The sequence below is a fragment of the Semicossyphus pulcher genome, unplaced genomic scaffold, assembly GCF_022749685.1.
Source record: "Semicossyphus pulcher isolate SPU_LCO1_2020_fin unplaced genomic scaffold, fSemPul1.0.p SCAF_13, whole genome shotgun sequence".
In the NCBI taxonomy this organism is placed as follows: Eukaryota; Metazoa; Chordata; class Actinopteri; order Labriformes; family Labridae; genus Semicossyphus; species Semicossyphus pulcher.
This window is the reverse complement of record NW_027211637.1, coordinates 15,396,374-15,424,043: the sequence shown is the minus strand read 5'-3', so window position 1 is coordinate 15,424,043 and position 27,670 is coordinate 15,396,374. Positions and strand designations below refer to the sequence as shown.

The 27,670-nt window shown below is 43.6% G+C and overlaps 1 protein-coding gene across 2 annotated transcripts in view; it reads left to right on the top strand.

Moving 5' to 3' along the window:
• Positions 1-7,526: 7,526 nt before the first annotated feature.
• cpne5a (copine Va) overlaps positions 7,527-27,670 on the top strand; it is a 79,514-nt gene continuing 59,370 nt past the window's right edge. For both annotated transcript variants that reach the window (XM_069659868.1, XM_069659867.1), the window contains exons 1-5: positions 7,527-7,636; positions 20,631-20,671; positions 21,496-21,542; positions 25,909-26,012; positions 27,112-27,151. In XM_069659868.1, coding sequence (XP_069515969.1) covers positions 7,527-7,636; positions 20,631-20,671; positions 21,496-21,542; positions 25,909-26,012; positions 27,112-27,151 — 342 coding nt within the window. The remainder of the gene's footprint in view (positions 7,637-20,630; positions 20,672-21,495; positions 21,543-25,908; positions 26,013-27,111; positions 27,152-27,670) is intronic.

The following is a 27,670-nucleotide window of genomic DNA, read 5'->3' as shown; positions in this document are numbered from 1 at the left end:
TAAGTTTCTGTTTGGTTAGATTTAGGCAAAAAACTATGCGTTCACGTGCGCATGATGGCTGCCACGCGCCCCCTGCGGCTTGTTTGGAGTGTCGGCTGTGCACGTCCTCAAAAATCAACACTACGCGCAGAAAGTTCTTAAGACCAGCTGATAAACCGAGTCCGCGGTATCCACATCCGGACGATGTGCCATTGCCGCTGCACAGCGATAGCTGGTGACAGATAAGAAGTAAGAAGAAGATTTTAGAAGTCAACACGGAAACCTGCAAAACTAAATGGAAACAGGTCAAGGCCCGTTACACGCCCGTGCACAGACGGAAAAGTTGGAGAAACAGAGTTGGGGCAGTGTCAACAGTGTGTTCTGTCCACCTTTCGCGTATGCATGTGACATTAAGGGCTGTGAGGCAGCATCGGTATTTGACATTATGTGGATGAGGCTCTTAATCCTGAGCTATAATGGCATTTGAAAGGCATTGGAGTTTACCAGAGAAGGAGGGTCTAACAAAAGACGACATGAAGATGCATCCTGGGACGTGTAGGATTTTGTGTCAGGATTTGAGTGGAGAACTTGGCTTCTGTGATGTCATCTCATATCAACAGGAAACAGTTGGCACGAAAGACGAGTAAGTGACTGGACCTGGAGAGAACATTGGTAACACAATCTGAGGAAAGCAAGTTTACTTCTCTGAGAGTGAGCAGCTACAGATTCAGTCAGTCCTGATTATGCTACTAAGCAGGCAGCTTCCGGCACGCATCATATGTTGACATAACCAAACATTAAGCTGCAGAGTGACAGCCACAGGAACTCACCGAGACCTTTATTTTACAAGTGACCACAGATATGTCAGCCGACAGTCGGCCTGCGCGACAATGACTGCAGCTGCTCGAAGAGACGAAAACATGCGGCAGGAACGACAAACAAAGCTCCACAGAGCTGCCATCGGATGATAGCAACTAATTAGACAGTTTTCTCTTCCGCTCAAGGGGCTGTCTTATGATTAAGAGAGCCCGATGAATATGCATTGGATGTGAGCACGGGGATGGCAGGATCTAGGTCAGGCTGCTGGTGGATGATGAGTTGCCTGTGAAGTGAAGCAGGGAGACGTACGGCAACGCCACGCTGTTCAAAGGAACCCTCGAGAGGCCCATCGATGTGAGGGACCTTAACTTTTCCACGGTACGTCTCCAACACATTTACAGGCTGATGGCATTCAGAGGGAGGCGGCTCGTCCGGCTGAGGAGCCCTAAATGACTTCTCTGGGGATCATTTCTGTCTGTTACATCTTGGCATTTACGCAAACTGGATGCATTGATTGGTCCATCTACTCACTCTGCAAACATAATGTGAATCAGATAGTTTGAAGAGGGTGAAGTGATGTCACACATTTCATGTCGTTGGTAAAGAAAATTTATGAGAATCTTTGCGAGAAACAAGTGAGAAATAAAATAAAAAGCAGCCGTCGTGGGATTCTGTATCACAGTGATGCCTTCACGGTCTCTGAGGCAAAGCGAGGGCGAAGTCCAGAATTGTTAATGATGCCTCAAATCCTTCTGCGATCATTTCTCTACCCAGGATGATTACAACAGAAATTACAGCCGCTGACAAATTTCACAGCTCATGGTTTTTCCACCAACAAATCACCCTGGCTCACATTATCAGCATTAATAATACAAACGAGCTGACTAGCTGCATTCAAGGCTTTAGTTTGGTTTGGGGATGACGTGGGAGAGAAAAGGACCTGTCTGCCCAGCGCACAGCTGAGTCCTCCGTGCTGTCACAGATGCCTAACCAACAGATCAGTCAGAGGATATGAGAAAAGCCCCCAATATCATTATCTCTTATTAAAATGTGCAGGCTTTGTTTCCCGACCACGGCAATCACATTTGGGAATTTTGAAGGTTGATATGATTCCTGCACGCATGACAGCCCTCAGTAAAAACAATGATTTCTTTCTGGAGTTTTTTCTTGTAGAGGGGAAATGATTCAAACCAATAACCCTGTGTTACGTACGCAGCATTTCAAAGCAAAAACAGAGGTTCCTGAGCTTTTGGAGGCACACTGCAACTGTACCTGCGACTGCAAATCTCAACCTATAATCACAATTCCTGAGATTCATATCACAGGAGTATTTTTGTGTGTGAATTCTGCAGCAGGTTTCAGGCACAAACATACAAGTGACAGTCTGAAATACCTCCGCCGTACTCTATAATAAGAAATGCCTCCACTTTTACGGGACAGTGAATCTCTCTCTCTCAACATAATGAACTCCCAGACAGAGAAGTGGCGGCGCTTCGCCACAGTAAAACACGGCCGCTTCCTGTCACCGCCACTACAAACAGCCACGCTCCGCAGTTTTAGTGATGGTGGAGGAGAGCGGCTGCCGACATCACATTTCCTGGCGCTCAATCAGTGTAACAGATGAGTCTCTGCTGCAGACAGTGATGCTGGTACACACATGCTAACGTGTCAAGCACACATGCACAGGAAGCTGTGTCCTGGGATCCCTTCTGTATTCTCTGTCACATCGAAGATGAATGAGCTCGCATGTCAATCTATACCTCCCTGCATGCTTAGTGAAGCCTCACATGCATGCAGCTCATTGGACAGTGCAATGCAGCAGCGATGGACCAAACACCGCTACACAGTTGTGTTCAATTGTTTGTTCTCTGTGATGTTGTGAAAGTATGACTGAAGAGACAAACACTGATCCCCTCATTATCACTTCAACGTCATTGCATTGGAGAGATTCAAAGCATCCTCTTTGCTTCTCTCTAGAGAAACCAAAACGCTGACAAAGTGATCGGATTGTCTGAAACGGAGGATGACAAATGTGTTTCCAGCCCGGCACAGGGGGCATTGTTGATTTATGACATGAAAGAATAAGAATAGAGTGTTTCTCTGCATTATATGAAAGATATACAGTATATCTACAGATTCTGTTGCCCACGGTCGTGACTTTGAACCCTCTCGGTTTCTGCTTTCTCCTTTAGTTTGTAAATTAAGCATTACAGGAGTTGTTGCTGCAGGAGAGTCATGACCAATCAGCGCTCAGCCCTGCAACCTCACCCGCTTCTGAGCTATCAGAAAGAACTACCCTAAAAGAAGGGGCTCATTCACATCTGATATTATCATATGTATAGGAACTTGTAAAGTCCCTGGTTTGCTGACATGCAGGTAGAGTTTCTACAAGCTTTTATAGTTAAAACTAAAATGTCAGCAAAAAAGTTACAGTAAGCTAAAGAAGCAAGAGAATAAATATGGATGATGTTATATCACTTTTAAAATGCATCACGAAAAGTGTCTAACAGCAGACTAAACACAGGAAAAGTTACACGACAGAAAAGTCAATACTCATTGAAGCATAGAAAATGAAAAACAGTGGGAAAACAACAGTAATAAAAGCTGCAAAAATTCAAAAACAGTACGCATCAACACAAATGGAACCTCACACACAGATTGTAAGAGGTCCCACTGTCAGTGTTTTCCTTGTTATCTTGTACCGCTGCTTTCTGAAGCCAGCAGGCTGCAAATTTGTGCCTTCACCTTAACTCTCTCTCTGAATTATAGCACTATTTATTCTCAGTGGGAAAGGAGAGTGACTCTGAAAATAAATTCATTTAGTAATCAGCGATTTTATGTTTACAACACGACAAATGTTGCAGCAGACTATTAGTCCTTAAAAAGTGTCTGCTTTTCAACAGACGACAGGAAGACAACGTAAAACTAGAACAAAGAAAATGCCACTATAAGCAACAACTATATCCAATCTTTCTTCCATGGTATATTCTCAGTATGTCGCTTCACAGATGTTAATTTCCAAGCAGATACATGATATGTTTTCAGGCTGCACAGAAAATTGATTAGCAGACTTTCAAGTGTTTGTTATTTATTCAATGTTCTTTCAAAACACAGGAAGTGCCAGCAGCAGCATTCAGATGCACATTCTGAATGTTTTCTCTCTGCCTGTCCTGTACATCATAACCTTCATGGTTAGTATTCAGATCATTACTTAAACGAATAGATTAATGCCACAGCAGAAAAATATTGAATTACAAGCAGAAGCCCTGCATTCAAATTGTGCTTAAAGCTGCATTTATTAATTAATCCAAAGTTATCATCATGCTCTGCGGCTATGCAGCTTTTGAGTCTCCTTCAGCTTGTTGTTTAGGCGACTATAGCCTATGTTTGAACCTCTTAAAAACTGAAAAGGCTACACAAGAAAAATAAGAGTTTATAGTCAGAATCCTGGGTTTAAAGTCTGATTTCTGAGAAGTAATTACACGTAATTAGTCACAGTAAAAGTGTAAAAGAGACTGATTTTGTTGTTTTGTGTCCCTTATCTTCTTCCGTAGGGTCTCGCTGTTTATCCACAGCCCAGTTACCACAGCCAAAAAAGCTCCTAAAATTATCAGCTTTACTCTTTCTCTGAAAGTTGGTGGACACCAGGGCTTCACAGCAGAGTAAATATTGGACTTTAATTTGTCAGGTGGCCAGAAGCACGACTGCTAATGAATGTTAATGTTGCTCTGTGTCTGCGCAGGCAGTTAATATAACTTTATAAACAGACTGTACCTGATATGCAGCATGGGGATGTATCTCCACAGGTATTTTCTTGATCCAAAGTATGTTGTCTGTCCACTGGTGAAGATTTAATGTTTGCCCGGTGAGAAAGCTGTGTTTGAATCTGATTTTCCTGCAGCATGCACCGGAGTTGAACCCTGCTACGACCTGCAATTAACTCAAAAAGTGTAGCAAAGAAGAGCAGAGGGGAGCAGAACGGTCTGTTGAATATCGGATAAAAACCTTGTTTTCGTCCCAAAACAACATGATATAAAAAAATGTTGTCGTTCAACATCCGACATCTGTGAGATAGCTAATTACCAAATGCAATATGGCCGAATCACGGGCAAATAGTAGCTACGGAGTGCTGCTAGGGTCATAGGGCTAACCACAACATTGGACAGCTTCTTAAAACTCGGGAAAAGCTTAATTAATAAGTGACTTAGTCTGTAGACACCGGACTCTTAAAAAATAAATATTGTGACTTATAGATGGCTAAAAAACTTCACTGCTTTAATGTAAAACCACTCTCTGTGAAACTGCGTTAATGCGATATCAGTTTTCACCAGTAGGCGGCAGTAGCAGCTTTGTAATGTTGGTGACTGGCGCTGTAATCCCGTCAGAGCGAACTAAGGTTACAATTATAGACTGTAGACAACGGATTTAACTGTCACACTGTCAATATATTTTGTCAGCTTAAATAGTTCTTTGGGTGTTTTTGCAGGTGAGAAAACACAGTTTACATTTATTTACGTTAAGTTATGTGTGGTGCTGTACTTTCAGTAGGTTATGTGTAGCTAGCTAAATGTAGCTAACATCCTAGCTGCCTTTTTCTGGGCAGGTCTACCATGCTTTCTTTTCTTTGAGTCTTGTGTTTTTCAACCATTTGCTTTATACAATTTTTCTTGCTCTAACGTGAAGTTTCTTAAGTTGCTCACCCCTTCCTCCAACTTCAAGTCCACTTAAGAATATTTCTAGCAAGATAAGCTTGCCAGCTAGGCTAGTTATCCTAACTTCTGTTATACTTATTGTTACATGTATTTATATAACACTGAGACATAGGCTATTTGTCTTCATTTACGTGTTCGAGCTGTCTAAAAAAATGAGTTTTTTCCTCTCAAATGTTGTGGTGTCCTACAGAGATATACCAATTGAAAATGTACAAAAAAAAGTATTATTGAGTTATTCAGAATTTTCAGCCTCTGTTCTCGTTGCTGCAGGCTCTTCCTCAATGCTGAAGGCCATGATCATCTGGCCTCCTCCCCCCTGCTGATGCTGAAGCCGGCTGCTGATGCTGAGCAGGTCTGGGTAATAACACTGCGCACACACACACACACACACACACACACACACACACACACACATGCCCTGCAGAGAGGGTTCATAAAGCCGTAATTACACTCCCGCGCCAGCTATAGGAAGTGGGGCGGCTGCGGGTGGGAACAGTAGAGAGCCTCACAGCAGGCGGTGGGGAATCGTAGCACTGAAGGCAGCTAGAAATCAGCCAACCAAGGGCCACCACAGGGCCTAATTACAGAGTGAACATGACTAATGATGAAACTGCGCTCTGGTGGTGCTGTGTCCGAAGTGTGCAGCCCTCTTCGCTCTCTCAATCCCAGGTGTAGAAGTGTAGCAATAGCAATGCATTACCCCTGTGAGTAGACCTCCCACAATGCCTGCTGATCAGAAATGATGCTTGGAGAGTGATGGAAAACCTCTGTCAGAGCTGTAGAACATCCATACATGTTGGCATTTCATTTTGTAGCATAGTGTGATTTCCATAAGTCATTATCTTTATGTAAAAGGATTATTTGAAGCTTTATTTGCAGTTTTCATTTAAAAGCAGGTAGCCTTTTGGCTACCGAAGTGTTTCAGGGGACATGTGGAGTGATTTACAGTGATTTCTAAAAAAGCATCTGCAAAAGAGAAGCAATCACTCTGCTCAGTGATCCTCTCCGTGGAGATTTCCCTGAAGTGGCTTGCTGTGACTGATGGGAGATACCTTCCCTACACAAACAAATACACACACACCGCACACACACTACAGGAATGTCCACATTATCTCCATAGCAGTTTACCTATGAATTATTTGTCTGACAGGCAGAATTTCTCCACATATCACCAGGTTGTTCAATCAGGAAAAGGATGAAATGGAAATGAGGCTCCCCAGGGAGAGCCATGCAGCCTCCACAAGTTTGAGGAGCTGTCCAGATGCTGAAAGAGCACCAGGCAGCCTTTCAATATTAATAGGAGCGGGTGGCTCTTGAGAAACTAATGTAACTAGAGAATAAACTATTAATTCGTAGTGTGTGACATAAAGGCTCACCTTATTCATCATATTTTGACATTAATTTGAGGCAGAAATGCTAAATTTTTGCTGCTTTTTAAAAATCCAGCTCTGCAACTTCACTTCAAAATGATGGTTGAATCTAATCAAAAGATTTCAGCTATATTTTTCTAAAAAAAAAAAGGGGGAACATGCGGTCTAATATAATATTCACGCCCCTCGGTGCTTATTTATTTTTCTGTTAGAGGCTCTTACAACCAATTTGGAGCAAAATAACGATCCGTCCAGTATTAGATCAATGGCTTGAATCCGCAACGAGTGTCAGTCGCAGCCCCACATGTGGGAGAATGCAGACAGGAGGGGTGGAGTTCACAGCTTTGACTTTTCAAACGCTGCTCTGGCAGAAGAGCTCATTCTCTGCCTGGGAAACAGCGGAGTTGGCTCTGATGCGTCCTGGCATGTGATCCCACTTTAGTCAAATCAATCGCCCCTCTGCTGCAGCCTCCCATTAAACTTTCCATGCTGTTGCCCGTCCAATGGACAGCACTTAGGAGGTTCGTCTGGACCCTATCAGCTCTTGCCTCCTCGCCCGCTGCGCTCCGGCTCTCCTCCACCGTCAGCTCTTCAGGTTCGGAGGGACTCGCGCGTCCCGGGGAGCTGGCTCGGGTCTCCTGAAAGCATGGAGGGAGACGTTATGGACAAAGTGGAGGCCACGGCGACGGTCCGTGACTTCGACCCCATCAGTGGGAGCATTCCGGCGACCAAAGTAGAGATCACCGTGTCCTGCAGGTGAGTCCACTCCTGATGCTGCTGTCTCTGCGTCACGGTTTGGCGAGCTCCGCGCGCTTTGGGAGCGCTTATACAGCTAATAAGTAACGTGCCATTTAACATTGTGATGCTGAAAACGTAAGCTAACCTTCGCAACGTGTAATTTTTCTTATTAAAAAGTATGTGAAACATTTTTAAGAATAAAAAAACTTTATAGCTAAAATGAGTAGGTGAAATCATTTAGAGATCCTCGCTCTGCGACAGACCAACAAGCTGCCATTGGAATATTTAAGCATTTTAAAGACTTTTCGTTAAAATTGAAAATAAACAATCCACCCAGTCACAGGTAGTGAACTAGATAACGTGCCAAGACTAACAATCAACAAACTTCAATGTGTTTTTTGTGTGTTTGTACTATTTATCGTACGCTTTGACGTCTATTAAGATAATTCCCAATCTCCATCGGATAATCTCGCGGGTCGACTGCGCTCTGTGTTTGTGTTTTGCGCGCGCCAAGTCGCGTGCCACAGGCGATATGGACCGTCGTGGAGTTTGTTTGCGTGCCTGAGAGGTGTCCCCCCGAGGCGGAGTGTCGTGTGAAGATGTGTTACCGCCTGACAGCCTCTGAAAACCACACTAGTTTGTATCAGACATGAGGAAAAACAATTAGCGCGAAATATTTTTTGCACTCCTCTTCCATTATAGCCTTTAACATAAACCCTGCTCCCATCCCCCAAACACCCAAAATACAAAGAAGATGGCAAGTGCCTCGGCTGGATAGGGTGGGGCAGCGCTGGTTGCAGGTAGAGTCTGTGTACTGTATGCAGCTGCTCTTTACTGTAACGTGGCTCTGTATGGGTCGACAAGTACAGTTGATACAGTTTTAATTAACGTGTCTTGTGGAAATTGGTGTTAATCCCTGGTTCCAGAGCAGTGTTTAGCTCTTTAGCTCCTGGCTGCATCTGTGTTATATGCATGTTAAATGATGTGTTGCCATGTGCACTGCTGCTGAAACTGATCCCGGAGAGGTTTCAGAAATTACTGTAATGAAGAGCCACAGGCGAGAGAGATTTATTAACCAAACACCCCGCTGCCGTTGTTTTCTTCACTCCACTCCTCTGCCCTCTTCGCTCCCTCAGTCAGATTTCTGAAGGCTCACTGGTTGTCTTTCGTTATAAAAAATGCTACTTTCCATTTTTAAATCCTGAAGTTGTGCCAAAAAACTTCACATTGCTGCCTTTTCGGTGAACTTATAATCCATTTAGGATATTAATTAATTAGTCACATTTCAGAACAGATCTGTTAACCTTTACAGAGGGGACATGATGAGAGGATGCTGCAGCTATTTGAGGTGTGTGTGTGTGTGTGCGTGTGTTTGTGTGTAATCAACCCGCTTTTGCTTAAAGCTGATTATCTGTGTGTGGTGTGCACGCATGTAAGGCTGGCATTTAGAATTTAGGTGGTGTGTGAGTGTATATTGTGTTTGTATTCTTTGTGAGGCATATGCTGTAAGTAGCAGATGGATTTGTGTTGTTTCCCGTTTGGCACACACTTTTATTTTCCCTCAGACCTTCAAAGTGGAAGCCCTGATCTGTGCCGATGCCCCCGGGCACTGTCAAGCTGAAGCTCCCTTGTCCGTCATTAATGTCTCTCCAAACAGAGAATTGCTCCAGGACACAGTTTGATAGAAAAGGAAAATTCATTTCTCCATTCAATGGACCTTGAAACATTGTCTGCTTTAACTGCATGGACTTCCGGTTCTGTGTGTTCTTCTTTGTGAGTCTTGGAGTTGTTACAGTAGCACTCTGTGAACTGCTTAAAAAAAAAAACAGTTTAAAATTGAACACACATGAAATAAAAAGCAGCGCATGTAGCAATTCTCCTGGCTGATCAGCAACTGTGTGTTTGGACCAGCCAACAGAAGCAGAACGAAACAATGGGTGTTACGCTGGTGACAGCCACAAGCTCCACAACTCTGTAATTGATTTAGTAAGCCTGAAAGCTCTGACTTTGCAGCGCTCATAGAAATGGATTGCGCTGTGCGGCCCTACAGGCATTCTCATAACCCTGTGCCGATATTGCAGCGAGTTCTCTGACAAACTGGTGGAAGGGAAGCAGACAACCCCTTATCAAAACAAATGCATATCGCTGTGATGGCGCATTGTTCCCTGTCTATGGCTCTGATTGGTTTCTCTCACAGGTCAGCCAGTGAGCTGAGCCCAGAGCATCCGCTTCTTCGCTGAGAGAGCTACACTCTAACTCAGCACTGAGATCGCTCTCCGAACTCAAGTGGCCTCTATTTGCCTACATCTGCCTCGCCAAAGCATGGCAGTGAATACAGTTCAGTGGGTTAGGGCCAGTGGTCTCATGGCGGGCCTTGATTCCGGCTCTTACATGGCAAAAATAAAGAGGGTTCATTAGTTAATATTTAAGCAGCTCTTATGAATATTTCACAAGTTGTCTAAGCGGTTTGCTACATCATGCTTTAATTATGAACAAAGTGTTAATGTGAATCCAGCTGGATTGTTAAATGTGCCTTTCCTATATCTCAGCTTACCAGACCGTCTCAGAGTTCCCATGTACAATGACTTCAGGGAAGTTGGGGCTTCAGCTCTGCGGCTCCACTGTGAAGAACTCTTCTGATAATGAATGTCGGAAAAATGTGCGCACGGACAAAAATCACAAAGCCCCTACAGGCACAGGGATCTACATTTAATGAATCGATTTTTTTCCCTCTATGATTCATTACAGTGCAGATCCATGGACAAGATATAAATAATGATTTGTAAATGCTCTGTTTACTGTATGTGCCTCTGAATGAGGGAGCACCGCTGATAAGCCTGACAGCCCTGACAAAGGTTTACAACCCTTATCGGAACAGGGCGAGGGAAAAAGAAGTTATTGCTCCTGGACGATTTGATTTTGGCGTCTCATTTGTGAGATAGTTACCAACAGAAAATAATAGAAGGATTTGATGAAAAGCCAAGATTTCGACTCTTGTGTCATTGTGAGAACATGATTTACACCATAGCCCAACAAAAGGACACACAAGGACGTCGCTTGAGTTCTTATTTCACTCCCATTTGATAACACAGGGCACATTACAGGAATTTATCGGCACTTTGCAAGGCGTCAGAACACACCACAGGAATGTTGTTAAAAGTGAAATCGGCTGACAAAGCCGCCCTCCTTTTCGCTGCACTCAGCCTCCCACCTGACAGCTTGAACATCGAACTTTATCAGCCCCCATCGCCCGTTTCATCAGGACGAATATAGTGCATCTGGTCCCCCCTCCTGCTCTCCGCCGCTGCTTTGGAGCTCGCTGTAACCATCTGCTGTGATAGATTGGTTAGAGTAGCAATGCATCCAATCAATGCATTCCATAGCTGGGGGATCTAACGCTACCAGGGACGCATTGCTCCCGAGGGATTCATTACCTGTTGAAACACACAAGAGGTCACGTGACTGCCAGCATCCGGTGACAAATGCTGGCAGGAGAAGATCCCCTGTGTAAGAGGCCTCTGATTGCGGTTCCCCGGGGTCACTCTGAAAACTTGAGGCATGCTTCTTGATCCGAGCTCTTCCCGAGGCAATCATCGCAGCCGAGGGGGGAGGCCTAATGAAATCATCAGCACGATTAGGATGTGTGGCAGCGCTGCTCGATCCGTCAAAAACAATTGCTTGAGCAGAGAAATTGGGATTCAAGCTGTGTTTATTCGAGTTTGTTGTTCCGGCCTGTAAGGCTGCTGTTGTTGCAGTGTTAATAGCTGTTGTAGCTCCTGATGTCACTCAGTCTTTTACCCCTTTAATCAAACCCTGTGACTGCTTTTCTCTGCTTTAAACATCCTTTTGTTTTGCGCCGAGAGAAAGCAGGATTCAATTGGACTAGTTTGCATTGTGCAAGAGCATAAAATATTCATAAAAGATCTCTAGAGTAAGAGAGAAATTTCAATTTGCACTGTTTCTGCAGTGCCGCTCTTTTCATATCTTGTTCTGGGTTAAGACTGACCTGGGGCGAGCTTGCAGCTTTTATCTCACAGGATGGCTAATGTGCGAGCGATATGTCGCATCTGTTTTGGGAATCGAGGCTGAGAGACGCCAGGGTGCCAAGAGGAGGCGGATTCTTTCTTTTTTCTCCCCATTTTGGGGATGTTAAATTTGCAGCAGCCGAGTCTCACAGGTCGATGAAGCAGATAATTATGCATGAACCCCTGACACAGTGAAAATGAGTTTGGATCCAAGGCACTTGGCTTGTGGTGGTGTCACTGTTATTAATATATTCTCATTTGGGATCTATGACAGCAGAGGGGGATCCCATGGAAACACAGTTGTGCTGCCATGTTGGTGGCTCATAACACTCTGCATGTTGCCTGTGTCATCTGAAAGTGTTGATTGGAATGACAGGAAAAGTCATGAGTGTCGTGTAGCGATGACAAATCAAAGCAGTCCCTCTCGGCTTAGAAGTATCAAGCCGCCTTTGTCGCTATTTTCAGAGAAGCTCGAGGGTCAGCAGAGTATGTTATCGGATTTGTGTGTCGGGGGATATTTGACCCAACGTCACAGCTTGTCTTGGAAATGTGAGAGCTGGTGGCAGATTTATACGCGTGACAGGTTGCTCAGTAAAGAGTTCTCCACATTATGTTGCATATGTTGAAGGTCTCTCACTCGTTGGTAGTCTTTGCCCAGAGCCTTAACAAGCTACTCATTGTCAGGTCATTGTCACTTCTGCAGAATTATCTACATCTGTTAGATACATTCAAATGGGAGTGTTAAACTGTGGCCACAGGGGAAATTTCCGCCAGTGTGAGTGACAATGTGTGTGTGTGCTTTTGCTACAAAGCTGTGTGTGGACTTTAATCTGTTCAAATACAATTAATTTTCTCTGTCGGGAAATTGTGGGGATTATTAATCAAAATGTATGAACTGTGAAAGATAAACTTAACCACAAGCTACAAAACAGTGAAGTCATATTCGGCTTTAAGCTGTCAGCTAGTCTGTTTTCAATATTTAATTACCATTTCTTTTTTGTGATTCATAATTGGTGCAATTAATGACTTTCTGACTGAGCCAACCCGACTTCAAACAGGTGAAAAGAGCAAAGGGTAATAAAGAAATACTTCATTTAGTGATGGTAGAACTTTGGCAGAAAATAGTGCGTTAGACACAACATCACGGGGCTTTTAAGTTCAGCTTCAAACTTCTAAAAGCCATCCTGTGGTGAGCCGGTTCCACACCTCTGAATCACCACTGAGATCACAGATTTGCTCAGATTGTCTTGGATCGTGCTCAGTAACTGCTTACCACATTTAAGCTGGAATCATTTCCCAGCTAGGAAATAAATCAATTTCATCCCAGTGTAAACAAACCACTAAAACCTGTGAAACAAATGTGAACAAATTTGTGTTTATCAGTGTGAACGATGAAAGACAAGAAAAGCAAACAAGAAAAAAGAGGTCCTGGAGGTTTAGTCTCGCGCTTGGATGTTTGCTCAACCAGTCAGCTTAATTGCTTGCATTTAAAAGACTTGTGTGTGGTGGCTTCTCTGTGAGATTCTGAAAACTATATGGTTATCCATAACACCCCTCTGTGGGTACAATGAACCACTCTCTGCGACGGCAAAATTACATCTTTAGAGAAGCGGATGGCCAATCAGAGCTTAGAAAATTGGACAAAATGGTACCGTTATCCATCGATTATCTATTCTGCTTATCTTGTTGGGGGACGCGGGAGGGCTGTAGCCTATCCAAGCTGTCATTGGGCGAGAGGCGGGATACACCCTGGACTGATTGCTTGTCAATCACAGGGCTGACACATAAAGACAGACAGTCACATTCACACCTACGGGCAATTTAGAGTCACCAAGGAACCTAACGAGCATGTCTTTGGACTGTGGGTGGAAGCCGGAGTACCCGGAAGGGAACCCACACATGCACGGGGAGAACATGCAAACTCCACACAGAAAGGCCCACTTCGTCCGAATCCGGGATTCGAACTTGGAACCTTCTCGATGTTAGGCGACCACTAACCACTGTACCACCGTGCAGCCCTGGTACTGTTATATTCCTTCATGATTAATAGTAAATGGACTGTATTTATATTTTCTCGTCTTCCGACCACTCAAAGCGCTTTTACACTGCATCACATTCACCCTGTCACTCACATTCACACACTGATGGCAAAGGTCGAAGTGCCAATCTCCAATCAATGTCTGAGCACATTCATACCTGATGGGTATGCCTTCAGGAGCAATTCGGGTTTCAGTGTCTTGCCCAAGGACACTTTGACATGTAACTGTAGCAGTCAGGGATTGCACCCCCAATCGGAGGTGGTCTCCATTCATTATAGTACACCACCGCCTACCTGCTGTGTGCTGCTTTCAACCATTGAGACTCAACTCGAGTCAACCACCAATTAGTAAGCTCCATCTTTCTTTTCCCTCCCTATATGGTACACCGACTTGCCCGTCTCTAACATCAATCCGTCTCTGAGAGAGTTTTATTGTATGCTTTATCATGACGATCGCTCTTGAGACTGACCCGGCTCTCTCCACTCCACACTCGACTGAATTCACGCAGAGCTTCCTTTGTCTATCTCCTTTTAATGATCAGTTACTGTCATTTCAAAGCCAAGGTACGTATGAGCTTAGAAAAGCTTTACTGTACCTGATCCGTCTTCTAGTGTGCAATTTACGTGCTTTCATCGACAGTCCTGGAAGTACATGGTTTAGATACGGGCAGCCTGTGTTTTTTCACGACTCTGAGAGACGATGGCAAATTGGCGTGAATTCACAGATGGCGAAGTGCAAAGTGCTCTGCCAGGGTTATAACATCCATATAGCATCAGTGGGTGCATGTCCCTCAGCTCCTAGTGTTAAAAAAAAGACCCTTCTCTGCACAAACCTCTAGCTGTTGCATCAAGCAGTTAGCAGCCATGTTATTCCCTGGCTGGACGTTAGTCACACACCAAAAGCCAGTCTGAAACAAGGAGTCAAAGCCTATCTACATTCTCATTTATTATACTAACAGAAGAGCCGTTTTATGACTGAGATTCTGTCAGTGCCTGCGAGACGGCCGCCTGGGGAGTGCTGTGCTGCAGGTACTGTGGACCTGGAGAGATCCCGGGTTGAACAGGAACTGAATAATTAAACAGATGGATGAGAAGAAGACACCTGGTGCGTTTGCAGGGAAGGTCAGCAGATGTTAGTTAGAGTGTCTGCATGTTACTAATAAAAGGAACAGATTGCATGTTGAATGAAATGCAGGGGAGTTTATTTGAGACAGACAAAAGCAACATTACTCTGTGTTATCATCTGTCACCATACGGGGGTTTAGTTATGCAATGCAGGCAGAGATCATTTCCAAATAATGAAGAGATTTTATCTGTGTTTGCTTGTTTAAAAGTCACCGTGCTGCCTCTTAAAAGCATGTATCTCATGACCCCTCCTGCATAATACATTTACTTAACACAGTTTTTCATGAATTATAAAAACAGCCTGAAGGAAAAATGAATTTTTCAGTGTAAATAATGGGATTCCTCCGGTTTGTAACGGGTCGGCCAGTCTCTGCAGCAGCATCTCCTCTGTTTGTTTCCCTCACCCTTCGACCCCTAAGAAGCCGCTTAAGGGTATATTAGACAAAACGTTGACCTGCTGACCCCATGGTGTGTGAGTGGAAAGTGAATATCTGCCCTCAGTCAAATAAGAGAGGGGCCATAGGGGGCAGGACAGGGAGTGAAGGGACACAGTAGCCTTGAAAATGCAAAGCATCCTTCACTTTCTCCTCCCAGCCTTCCCCCCTATTGTCTCTGATGTAATATAGAGACTTTACTTCCTCTCACCCAGCCGGGATCTTGACTTTCAAGCTCACAATTGTCGTGTCCTTTTAAGAACCAATGAGGCAGCAGCTCATACTGGAATTGGCCGGCCGGATTCAAGACTATTTAAACCCCCTTTCCACTGAATTAGATGCTTTTTCTCCGAGGTGCCAATTATGATTTCGACAACTCTAAGAAAGTGGAGGAGAATTAAGGGGCCGCCGACAATAAGGCACTGCTGGTGCAGGAATTAATTCCCACGTTTCTGAGTTTAATGATCAGCCACATGGACCGAGGAGCTGCTAAAATATCTCCAGGGATCAGACTCAGTCGCAGCGTGTTCTCCTAATGTATTCTTTGAAATAAGAGTTTGGCAGCCGGCCACGTTTTAGAGGTCAAACCTTCTTCACACTTGGCCTGAAATAGAAACATTTATCAATATTTTAGCCAAACTAAACGCCTTTTTAACACAGTTATACAGCCAGAGACAGCTTGCTTTCAGAGCATGTGCTTTGGTTGGGTGGTACTGTACTAATTCATCATTTGTAGATTTTCTGGTACTGCCTTACTTATTTATTTAAGTGAGCACAACCAATTACTAGCAGCTTAATTCACTGATGAATAAACATCTTCATTATTACTTTGTTCGGGATGGTTAGACAGAAAAAGAAAGCTATTAAAATATTTGTCTTTATTTCCTAAGTGAAATGGATTTGTTTGTTGAGATGTTTTATATTGCACTCCCGACTCTTGCTCTTCATGTGGTAAAATATTAAATGCACCAGTGACAAGAGAAGATTATTGCATTCAGAGTTTTAATGAAGGTGGGAGATCAAGAGGAATAGGAAAACAGGTTTTTGACATTTTTTATTCAGTTACTTCAGATTAGATGGTCATAATGAAAGTGCTGGAGTTTGATACGAGGCTGAAACTTTGTGTGGATGAAAAACTAGCAGCTTGATCTAATTACTTTTGTCTTACTTTCTATGAAGTTCATCTTCATCAACAAACTTTGTCTCCATCAGCTTCCAGGATAATGATCTTCTCTTATCCCGCTGGGATTCGGCATGTGAAGGAGTTAACTTCAGTGAAGGAAGACGGATTATCTCAGAGTTTTATAACCATCCTGCAGCACATTTGTGTGTTCCCTGGCCATGTGCACTGAGAGATGGTGGATTAATTTGTACTGGTGTATAAATTTGTTCATTTTGTCCTTGAAATAGAAATGTTCTGCAAGAGCAAAGTGAGGTTCAGCAGCTCAAATGATGCCTTCTTTTCTAGTGTAAGATTCACTGTGTCCCAATCCAGGGGCTGCAGCCTTCAAAAAGTGTATTCGTCTGCCTCGGAAGAGTCCGCCATCTCGTTTCAATTTGCGCGCAATGCATCTCGGGATACGTTGGGCCGCGAAGGATGCTCCCAATGGATCCTTCACGGCCTGGGAAAAAGGAGGATGCATTTGTCGGCCGCATCTGAAGGAGCCTTCCAATTGGGACAGCCTTCGACGCGCTTCTGTGACGCAATCAGCCTTCAAAGGCTGCAGCCCCTGTATTGGGACACAGCTATTAAAACAAAAGTGAAACAGGAAGTCATGTTTTCCATGTTGCGCATCCTCTTATGGGCTGAGAGATGGGAGAAGGTGATGGACAAGTTAATTGTCGGAGGATAATGGATGCCAGACAGTAACAGGTGGATACAAAGAGGCATTTAGTCATGGATGACTCTGTTATCTACACTGATAATTACACTGACAATGTTCCAGCTGTAGTCAGGTCAGCCCGAGGCTAATACCCAACAAAGCAGCGTCTATTATCCCCCCACGTATCCCTGTAACAGAGGATTTTGTGTCCAGGAATGCCAAATTACGTGTACATGAATGATGCCCCGTCGCTTAGATTCAGTCCTGAAATCTCATCTATATTCATTGAAATCCTGCAGTGCCCTACAGGGACAAGGATTGTTCCGTACGGCATGCAAGTTATTTATCGACACTGCTCGCAATCAGGAACCAGAAACAAGACTTATTTATAGGCTTTAGCATCATACTGATATGTAAATGAGATCACTGGAACCATATGGAAAATGTCTCTCATCTAAAATGGTGAATGATGTGATTGATGGTCGGTAACATTTGTAACACTGCATTATGTTTTAACGGCGATATCAGCTGGATAATGTAAAGCGACAGAAGGAATGAGTTGTCGGGGAACTGTCGGAAAAATCCTGCCAGCTCCCAGAAAACACACAAAATAAAGTCTGGAATGGGCTAAAAATAATGCTTGAATGAATATTATTAATGCTGATTGCGAGTAGAATGAGTCAATGGGCTAATCAGAGAGCCCGGCTGCTTGAAAAGGCGTCTGACGATGACGGGTGTCAAAGTGCTGGAAAGCTCCTCCATGGCGAGCGATACTGTGCTTATTAAAGTGATGGAGGATTGAAGGTGTCCTGATATGCAAAAGTAGCCTGATTTCATTCACTGTGGTTCAAACTGAGGGAGGCTGAATGGGAGCTGGTCTGATTAGTGTGACACGCATACCTATGCGGCTGTACAAGGAGCTGATCAGACTATTGCACATATGTAACACCCTTATGCACTGACCCCAGGATGCCTGCATAGATGCAACATTTGAATGTAACATAGCCCCAAGCTGCCAATAAACCTGTTCCATATAATGATTGTAACATGTTGCCTTGAATGGTAAATTATAACCTCATAGTGTATGTGCTCTGTGTCGCGGCTCGTTGCTTCTGCCCTGAGGCCAGAGTCAAACAGCTCCTCACCTTCACTCTGCAGCACTAAGCTGTGATCGAGCTCGCCGTGTTAAATGTCACACTTTCCGCTGTGTTGTCATTGAAATATTAAGAGGACTGGATATCCGACCTTTGTTTACAAGCACAAGTCGTCGTCACCTGGTGGTACACCGGAAAGTTAAAGGGCTAGTTCGCTTTCTTTGAATCGGGGTTGTATGAGATGCTTATCTCAATAGTAAGTGTACTACATACAGTGGATGCCGGTCAGCACGGCCCTGGTGTTTAGAAACCAGCCGGAGTGTCGGCACAGATGCTAGGCTATATGCCGCTGCAGATTTTATACCTAATTTATCCACTTATAAGCACGTCTCACCTAAAATCAATAGTGGTTTCAATTGTACGCCATATTTGAATAATTCAGCGCGTTTCACTTTTCAGTAAGAACGCCTCTTTATTTGGCACTACTTTGTGGGGATCGCAACACGTACAGTATGTGTTACTACGCCTGCAGCGTATGGTGTCGGATCAGCTGTTTGTGTCAGCATTTTTTTAGAAGAGACAACAAACTATAGAAAATACAATATTATGGAAATGACAAAGTGCCAATCATTTTTCTGTAGAGGATTAGGTAAAACCAACGGCGAATGATCCAGCTAGACTCTTGCTAAAGAGCAATACTCTACCTAACCATCAGGAAAGCTAGCGCTAAATAAATGAATGAAACAACCGCAGAAGTTTCCCCCTGTCTCACTGTCGGCCTGTCTCACCTGTAAAAGTACCTCCCCTGTGTTCTCTGGTTCATATAAGTATCCTCTCGTCTCCACCATGAAGAGCAACCAAGAGTCCAGCTGGATCGTTCACCGTTGGTTTTGTATAATCCTCTTCAGAAAAATGATCGGTGCAGGCATATAACTGTCTTAGTGTTGCGCCCGGAGTGTTGATGTTTAGCGGAGCGCTATCTAACTCCATGATCACTCAACAGTATAAAACACTTCACACATGAAGGAAAACAATGTCCTCTGGTCCCCACCGTGAACGGCACTTTGTCGTTTCCATAATATTGTACTTTCTTTAGTTTGTTGTCTCTTCTACAAACCGCTGACACAAACAGCTGATCCGACACTGGACGCTGCAGGCGTAGTAACACGTTGTGGTCACAAAGTAGTGCCAAATAAAAAGGCGTTCTTACTGAAAAGTGAAACGTGGTGAATTATTCAAATATAGCGAACAATTGAAACCACTATTGATTTTTAGGTGAGACTCCTTATAAGTGGATACATTACGTGTGGAATTGGCCCTATCTGCAGTGGGATATGGCCTAGCATCTGTGCCGACACTCCGGCTGGTTTCTGAACACCAGGGCCGTGCTGACCGGCATCCACTGTATGTAGTACACTTACTATTGACAAGTCAATCATACAACCCCACTTTAAACAAACCAAACTATCCCTTTAACGCTGCAACTAACCCTGTGGCTCTTTGACACTTTGTGATTAGTGGACGTATTGGCTTAAATTATGATGATACATAGAGTAATGAGTTCTGAATGTGTGTCACTTTCTTCATTGTGTTGCTGTTTCCTGTGCTCTTGTTGAAATGTGTCCATTTGCTATATGCCAGGGAAAGGGACGTCCAAATACATATTAAAATCCAATGAATAAAAACTGAAGAAGCAAAATCCAGATAAAAAAAACAAACTAATACAGCAGCAGCTGCAAGTGTAAATATTTGTCACTTTTGTTTAATTATGGTGAAATCTGTTAATTAGTTTCTTACATAAAGTCTGTTGTTCAGTGTTTTTGTTCTTTTTGTTTTTCCTTTTGTTTCATAGCAGCTTATCTCAAAAATTACTGACCAGATTTTAATTAAATGAAAAGTTGGGCTGTAGGCTGCAGCTTTCAAGTACAGGTGCATATTTAGGATTCTTTTCTCGAAAGCCTCATTTTGCTGTCAATTAACTGTGTTGTCCTAAGCTGTCCCGGCATGTGCATGCCACGGTTGAGTGTCTTTTATGGTTTCTTTTAACTGATATGGATGAAAAAATTCTCAAACTAACTATAATAAATGTAGAGGAATGTGCAGCCTTGGTGAAGGTATGCACCCTGAATGTTTAGGGCCGGTGCTTGTGTTTTCACGGGCACTTCTGCCTCAGGGTCCTCTCTGTCCTTTCACTCAACTTCAATGTGCTTATTTTACTGCACATTTGAAAACTCAAGGACAATGTGGTTTCCTTTGAAGTTACATGTTGTTGTGAATAACCGTGCTATTATCTTGTGTAGCTCTTTGCGTAGAGGATTTTAAGTTATACTGTGTAAGAGAAGAAGCATTTTAATATGTGTGTGAAAGAAGATGAGGCTTCCCAACTCTTACACAGCTCTCAAATGTATTTATCTGACTAATGTGAACACATGCTGGTGAGACTTTAACGTGTGACTGTTTCCTTCTCTTAAAGGGACCTCTTGGACCGAGACACCTTCTCCAAATCTGACCCGCGTAAGTTCTCAGCTTTGTTACGATGCTAATTTCAGTTTCGCTTTTCTTTGCTCAGAATACGGTTCATGGGCGCCTCCTCTCCTTTTGTGAAGCTTTACTTTTTACTTTTGCTGAGCTTAGCTTCGATTCAGTTTACTCTGCTTTTTCAAAGTGTTCCTTCAATAACTGCATATCATTTGCACAGTAATGTGACAACCTTTCCTCACTGAGAGCTACACAAAGTACCTTAATGCGTGCTGGGTATGAACGCCTGCCTTTGAATACAAATGGGTGTCATTTGGTGAGACACATCGGGAACCGCCATAAAGGCATTTTCTTTGATACTCCCTGAAGGATAGAGACTGGATGAGACATTAAACATAATAGAAAGGAAGTTCAAGCCCTTTGTGTAAATAAGCTACTGGGAAGATATCACACTGGCCCTGTTTTGTATTCACCTGGAGATGAACCTGGGGATATACGACAGGTCACGTCCTCCTGCTCGCTCGCCTCGGCTTCATTTGAAGTCGCAAAATCAAAAAGGAATCATGAGAATCCCACGGTCAAGAAATTGCGTTCTGATTGCTCGGCTTAAATTGTGCTCCATGAGCCGCCTATCTTCTATTAGAGCTTTGCTCTTGCATGTGGACATCATGCCCAGAATTTGATGTAGCCCAGCGTCATCAAGCACAGCACTTCACTGTGCTGTCAAGGCGAGCGGAATAATTAATGATAAATGTCAGCAAAGACAGAACAAAACAAACAGCATTTTAAGACGCAGGATGCTTGCTTGAGGTTGTTTAGTGACAATGCTTTCCTCTGCTCTCTCTCTCCTCTCTCCTCAGTGGTGGTGTTGTACACGCAGGGTGTGGAGTGCAAACAGTGGAGAGAGGTAAGCGATCACAGCCGTCTCTCTGTCAACACAGCTCAATCAGCCTGTCTCCTCTCCATGACAGCCCGCACTATGTTTACACCCCAACACCTCCTGCCTCCCCCTCCTGTCTCTCAAGGTAAATGCTGCCAATCATTGACATTGATTGACCCTGTGAATATCCATGCGCTGGTCAGCGCTGCGTAGACTATGACTGATTGGCTGATTAAGGTGACAGCTACTTATATTGATAAAGATTCACCTCTGTGTCTTATCCCCCCTGGCTGTTGACCACATGTCCTTAATGAGCCCAGAGAGGCCGAGAAAGTAGAGGAAGGCAGAGATTGCAGAAGGAAAAGGTCCTTCTGGGATTATTATTTCTCCCTGTAATCTCAATGGATGGACAGGAAGAGAAATGCCAACTTGCATTTTATCTCCAAGGGGAATGGTTGAATCATGAATTCACTTGGATATTCCTTTTGTCTTCTGCAGCCCATTCATTCTTTGTGAACATGAAACCAAAGACAGAAGCGAGCGAAGTCAGAAATCAACAACACAATCAATACTATACATACGTGCTGCCAGCAGGAAGACAGATAGTTTTTCACACCCAAATCCGTTTTGATTGAGTAGGAGTGCTCTGTTTATTGACTCCGCGGAGACCCCGGTGCCACGCTGGTACACTGTGGTGTGACACTGCAGATTAAAAAATTGAAAACACTCGCCTCCAAGACGCGAAGGTTTCACTTATAATCTTTGCTTTATGGGTGCTGGAGCTTAAAAAGGGCAGACAGTTTAACACAGAGGTTTCAGTGTTAAAACACAGGCTGCTAACATGGATTTCATGGCAGTAATTGTTGCTATGAAACAGCAATGCACACTGATGTTGACCTGCTATACTTGTGAGGACTGTCACTGGCATAATGTTATGCCTATATAAAACAATTTCCATAACCTATTTAAATCTTAACTGTAAAACCAGGTCTGGAGAATTAGCTCCACATTTTTGGAAAGAAGATTTTTCCTTACCGTTAGATGATATGAATGCAACCACCGTTGTGTCCGTATGCTAATGCTAATGCTAAGCAAAAGATAGGAGATAGTTGGCTTAGCTTTCCTCTGTCCACTGGCCACTGGTCCACTGGTAAGAATGTCATCCCACCAGGACTTCTAAAGCTCACTTATGTTACATGTTATGGTGCATTTATTTCATCAAACATCAAAACCAAAGTGTAAAAAGTTTCACTGGGGTTATTTGCCGGACTATTTCTTGCTGGGAGCAGTAATATCTTGTAATCTCTTTCAGTGACAAGAAGCCAGTGTATACTGGGGCTGTCCAAAATGATAAACTATTGCTGTCACACTAAAACAACCTTTGAAGAAGTGAGGAAGGGCAAAGATATCCTTCCTAAAAAAAAGTCCTTACTCTCAGAAACTGGTACAGCACACAAACTTAGATCATGAGCTAGTTCACAAGACAGAAACCTTTATTTACAGAGTCTACATAAAAATGCACCAGACTTTAGTATGAGAATTGTTCTGGTTTTCCGTTTGCAGTATGTTTGCTGTCCAAGTAGTACTGACCAATCATGTATCAGCACCAGCTCCCATCGGCGGTAACCGGTGATTTATTAAACTCTATAAAATTAAGAATTAGAGGCCAAATTAAGACCTGAAAATCTGTTTATTTTTCGGGTTCATACTGCTGAAGGAAACCAGAGTGCAGCCTCTGTGCAACTTGCTATTCTTCTTAAGTTGCTAACTGTAAACAAAGCCCTCTGGTGGTGTATCGAAGCAGTTTATCGCTAACTGCTACACCGCCGTTGTCAGACGATAGCTGATGGGTTCCGAGATTGACAAGCCAGCGTTGCTAAGTTAAGCAAATTGGTAACTTTTAATTACAATCTCAACAGGAATCTTGAGCGGTGTGTGTTCATTTTGTTTGAACGTTTCTCGGGTCATCTGCATGCTCGCATGCTGGTTGTCATTTGCAGTTACTTGACTGCGCAATATATTCCCAGCGGAGGCAATTACCACGAATGATTGACTTAATGATGGATCCGTTGGATGTTTGATCAATTGTTTAATGGATTTGCTGGTTAACCGAGTGAGCTGAGTGTTTAATTGCTAATCTTTTTATAGCGATAATCACTCAGAGCAAATAACACTTGAGCGTCGTCGCTGGTTATCGTTTTGGCTCACACGTGTTTAAGGAGCGGTCAGCCGGCGTTGACTCACAGTAAATCAAACCTTGGTGCTGGTACCAACACAGTAATAATCCTCTTATGAAGCCATGGAGTAGTTTTACAGAGAGACATGCTTATGATGACAAGCATCAAATGCACTTAGCAGGAGGGTAAATCCTCCTACACCTGTCACCCCTGGTTACACTGCCCCACCTCGAGCTGACAAACTGTGGGTGTAGCCTCAGTGTCTCTTTGAAAGAGATACAGGCCTGTGTTTCCGGTGCAGTCAACAGCTGGCTTTCTGAGCTGCAGAGTCAAGCTGTGCAGTATTGATAAAGCTAAGCTCCTCTTTTGCCCCTCTGTCATGTAATGTGTTTGTTCTCCGGAGGCTTGAAATGGTTGGTCGGAGCACCTTTCGCTGCTACACCAACCGTCTGTAATCCACTTAATCTTCTGGTGGACAAACTCCCCGCATCGAGAGCTTCTACGTCAAGAGAGGAAAACAAATGCTTATGTATAAATTGAGTTTTGATTCGAGACGGATGTCTTCATCAGCTTGTAGTCAAATACATAAAACTGTGGCTGCAGTCAATCTGTCTGTTACCACACAACTGAAAGTCTAGATCTTCAACTCCTTCCTTAATTATCCTCGTGCATGACAGGTTTTCCTCTTTTTACTACTTCCACTTAACTGAGACGCTGCTGACACAATGTAACCTCCCTAAATTCAAGCAGAGCGTGGCGTTTCCTCGTCTAGTCAAACTCCGAGACGTTAATCTTTATAACCAAGATGAATTTCTGACATCGCAGCTCACAATATATCTTAGCTATGGTTATTGGAGAGGAAGAAGAGCACACTGCCAGAGCAGAGATAAATGAAAGCGGGGCTCTTTTTTGGGAGGGTTGACAGTTAATTGTAGTGCTTTGTAACTTTGGCTTTACGGGCTGACAGTGTACTTGCAGAGGTAGGAATAATATGTGCATCGGGAGATCTGTTATTTCCTCAGGTGCCTCATCTTTGCTCTGGTGCTGATTCTTCCTTTGTTTAGTTTGGCCTGAGACCAAATTGAATACGCTATCATCCCCCTGCTGCCACATTCAGCATTGAAATCGGCTCCCGTTCGCTCGGCGGAGCTTTCACCTCCTTTTGCATCTGCTGGAAAAGGGAGCTCTCACACTTTCTGACAGGGATGAAGAGGTAGTGCCACACAGTAGTTAAACTTTTATAGGCTTAGACACACTTTTATGTCGGATGGCAGGTTACACTTCAGCAAACCCTCTCCTGCTGTCATATGTTACAATCCAGCTCGACTGTTTTTACATTAGCGTCCGCCGAAAGTATGCCGCTGCTGTAACATAACTCTGTGTGGCTCCCCTGTTAAGTCCCGCTTTGAGTCTTACCCCCGCCTGATGTAATCACAAAGGTGTGAGCCTGTAATCCTGCTGTTTCATCTCCTCATTAAGCCCTCACACTGCTATTATTAATTCCCTGTGTCAGTTTATGGTAACCCTTTCTACTGCCGATGTTTTATTTATGCAGCTCAGCATCAGCTCTCTGACTTTGAATTATTCATTTTGGATACAATTAACGTGCCTGTGCTTATGTGGGGGGATGCAACACTTTCTGCCTGTGTTGATTTGTTTATCAGTGCATCACCTCATCAGAAGCTCTGTAACACTGATACATTTTTAGTGCCTGTGCTTGCAGTTTCCCATTTCCCTCTTAACACCAGGGAACAGGAGACAGCTTCCCGTCTTCCCGTCAATTGTGACAGTTCCTTTCTCTAAAGACTCTAAAGAAATGTGAGAGTCACTGTTTTTCTCTCTTCTCTTCCCCACATCCTCAGCCTCTTGTTTTGAAGTGCCTCTGAGAGCAACAGTGGCGTAAATGTGGTATTAATTAAATTAGTGTAATTGGACTCAATAAAGTGCTTTCCTCAGGCTTGCACATCCCCAGCACAAAGAGAAGAAGTGGAGAAGAAGAGCTGACAGTGTGCGATCACTGACTCCTGTTAATCAAATCTAAGCTTATTCGAAGTCGTGAGTTCACACGGTTGCCGGGGGAAGATAGAGGAGGGAGGGGGGGAGGCAATAGAGCGGTAGATGTAGTTTCTGTGTGACTGCATAGTGTGCCATCTCAAAGCTCTGCACTCGCATCTTCCTCATCTGTCTTTTTTTTCCCTCTCCTGCCGCTGATCTAGTTTGGGAGAACGGAGGTGATAGACAACACGCTAAACCCAGACTTTGTCAGGAAGTACATCTTGGACTACTTCTTTGAGGAGAAGCAGAACCTGCGCTTTGACGTGTGAGTTATCCGAGTGATCTGGTCCTCTGAGGACACACACACACCAGATTTGAACTATTGTAACCCAGTCCTCCAATTCTTCCTTTTTGTTTCCAGCACATCTTAACATTGTCTCCCCTCATGCGCTCTCTCCCCCATCCATCTCTTCATCTCTTTCCTGTCTCTCATTTTCTCTCACCTCTTCTTCTCTCTTCCCTCCTTCGTCACCGGCTCGGCTCTCTTCCTGAGGAATTATTCATTGGCGTAGTCAATAGACATTCGTTGAAGGCAGATTGGTATAAGGGTGATAAATATTTCATATCAAGTTTTATCCTTAATCTCCTCCCTGCTAAGCAAAGCAAATGTTTGAAACCAAGTCCCATAAAACCCAACAAAACCCCCTTGTCCTCCCCTCTATCACATATAGCTGCCTTCCTCCTCTTGAAAAGGACAGACTAGTGAGAGGGTCAGCAAGGTGCAGCTTCATTTTGAGATCTCAGAGAACAGTGTCGGGATCATTTTCTCCGCACACCCCCTTTCCTCAAGGAGAACAGATATGCTTGTGTCCTTTTATTCCTCTCCCTTCAAGCATGAAGTCTCTGGTGGACTATGCAGGACGGCGCTGCTGGTCTCTGAGGATTGTTAGACACTTAATGAATTCATTTGGCGTATTACTATAATACAACTCTGGAACAGCAACAGAGAAAGTGCATCCCCTCACAATTAGTGTTACTCATTTACATCTCTTCTTTATCACAGAGGTGGGAGCCGGGGCATGCTGAGGTTTAATTACTTTTACATTAAGTTTGACTGGCAGATGCTGCAAACTTTCCCTGCATCAGTAGATTGTTTCAACACCATCCCCCTGGCAAAGGGCGGAAATTACATTCATAAACTATAGAATGAGCTCCTTAATTAACTGTCACGTTATTGCATGCACTTTTTTTCTCTACTGTTTCCCTTTTACTCCCACAATGACCCAGGTGTGTGATTGACAGGCAGAAAACGTCCACGCAGCAGCTCGTATTCCTTTATGAGCTTCTGTAATCATTTTTAAAACCTCATGGTGCTGTTTCCCACGTCTTTCCTCTGTGATTTGAGGCCTCTCTTGTGATTTCAGGTATGATATTGACTCTAAAAGTCCAGATCTGGCAAAGCATGTAAGTAAAGACATGAGATTTTCCCTTTGAATTATTATGAGTGCATGTCTCCAGTATGAAGGTTTTATGCAAACCAAAGCTCATGGCATCTAAATGCTCGAATATATTTGGCTAATGTGTAAATTATGCATCACCTACAAACATATTGCCCACTTTCCTTTACCTTCCACCTGCTGCACTTTGTAAATGAGGTCTTTTATTCACCCAGTGCTAAAATAAGCAGAGTTTCATTTGCATCTGGCGTATCCTCGTTACCTTTTCATTTAAATGAGAAATGAAGCATCGCACATCATTATCAAAGCTTCCCAACACATTTCCCCGTGTGCTCTGAAAAGCTCTTTGCAGTTTAAATTGTCATTTGCAAGACAAGATGCATTTTTCCAAAAACCTTTTTTAAAAGGGCTTGTTTTTCTGACAGCTCTTTATTGTAAACAGACACAACAAGGATATCTTTGCAGGCCTTGGTTTGCATACTACCAATAATTTCATCATTGGTTATTCTTCTTCTGTCACTGTGAA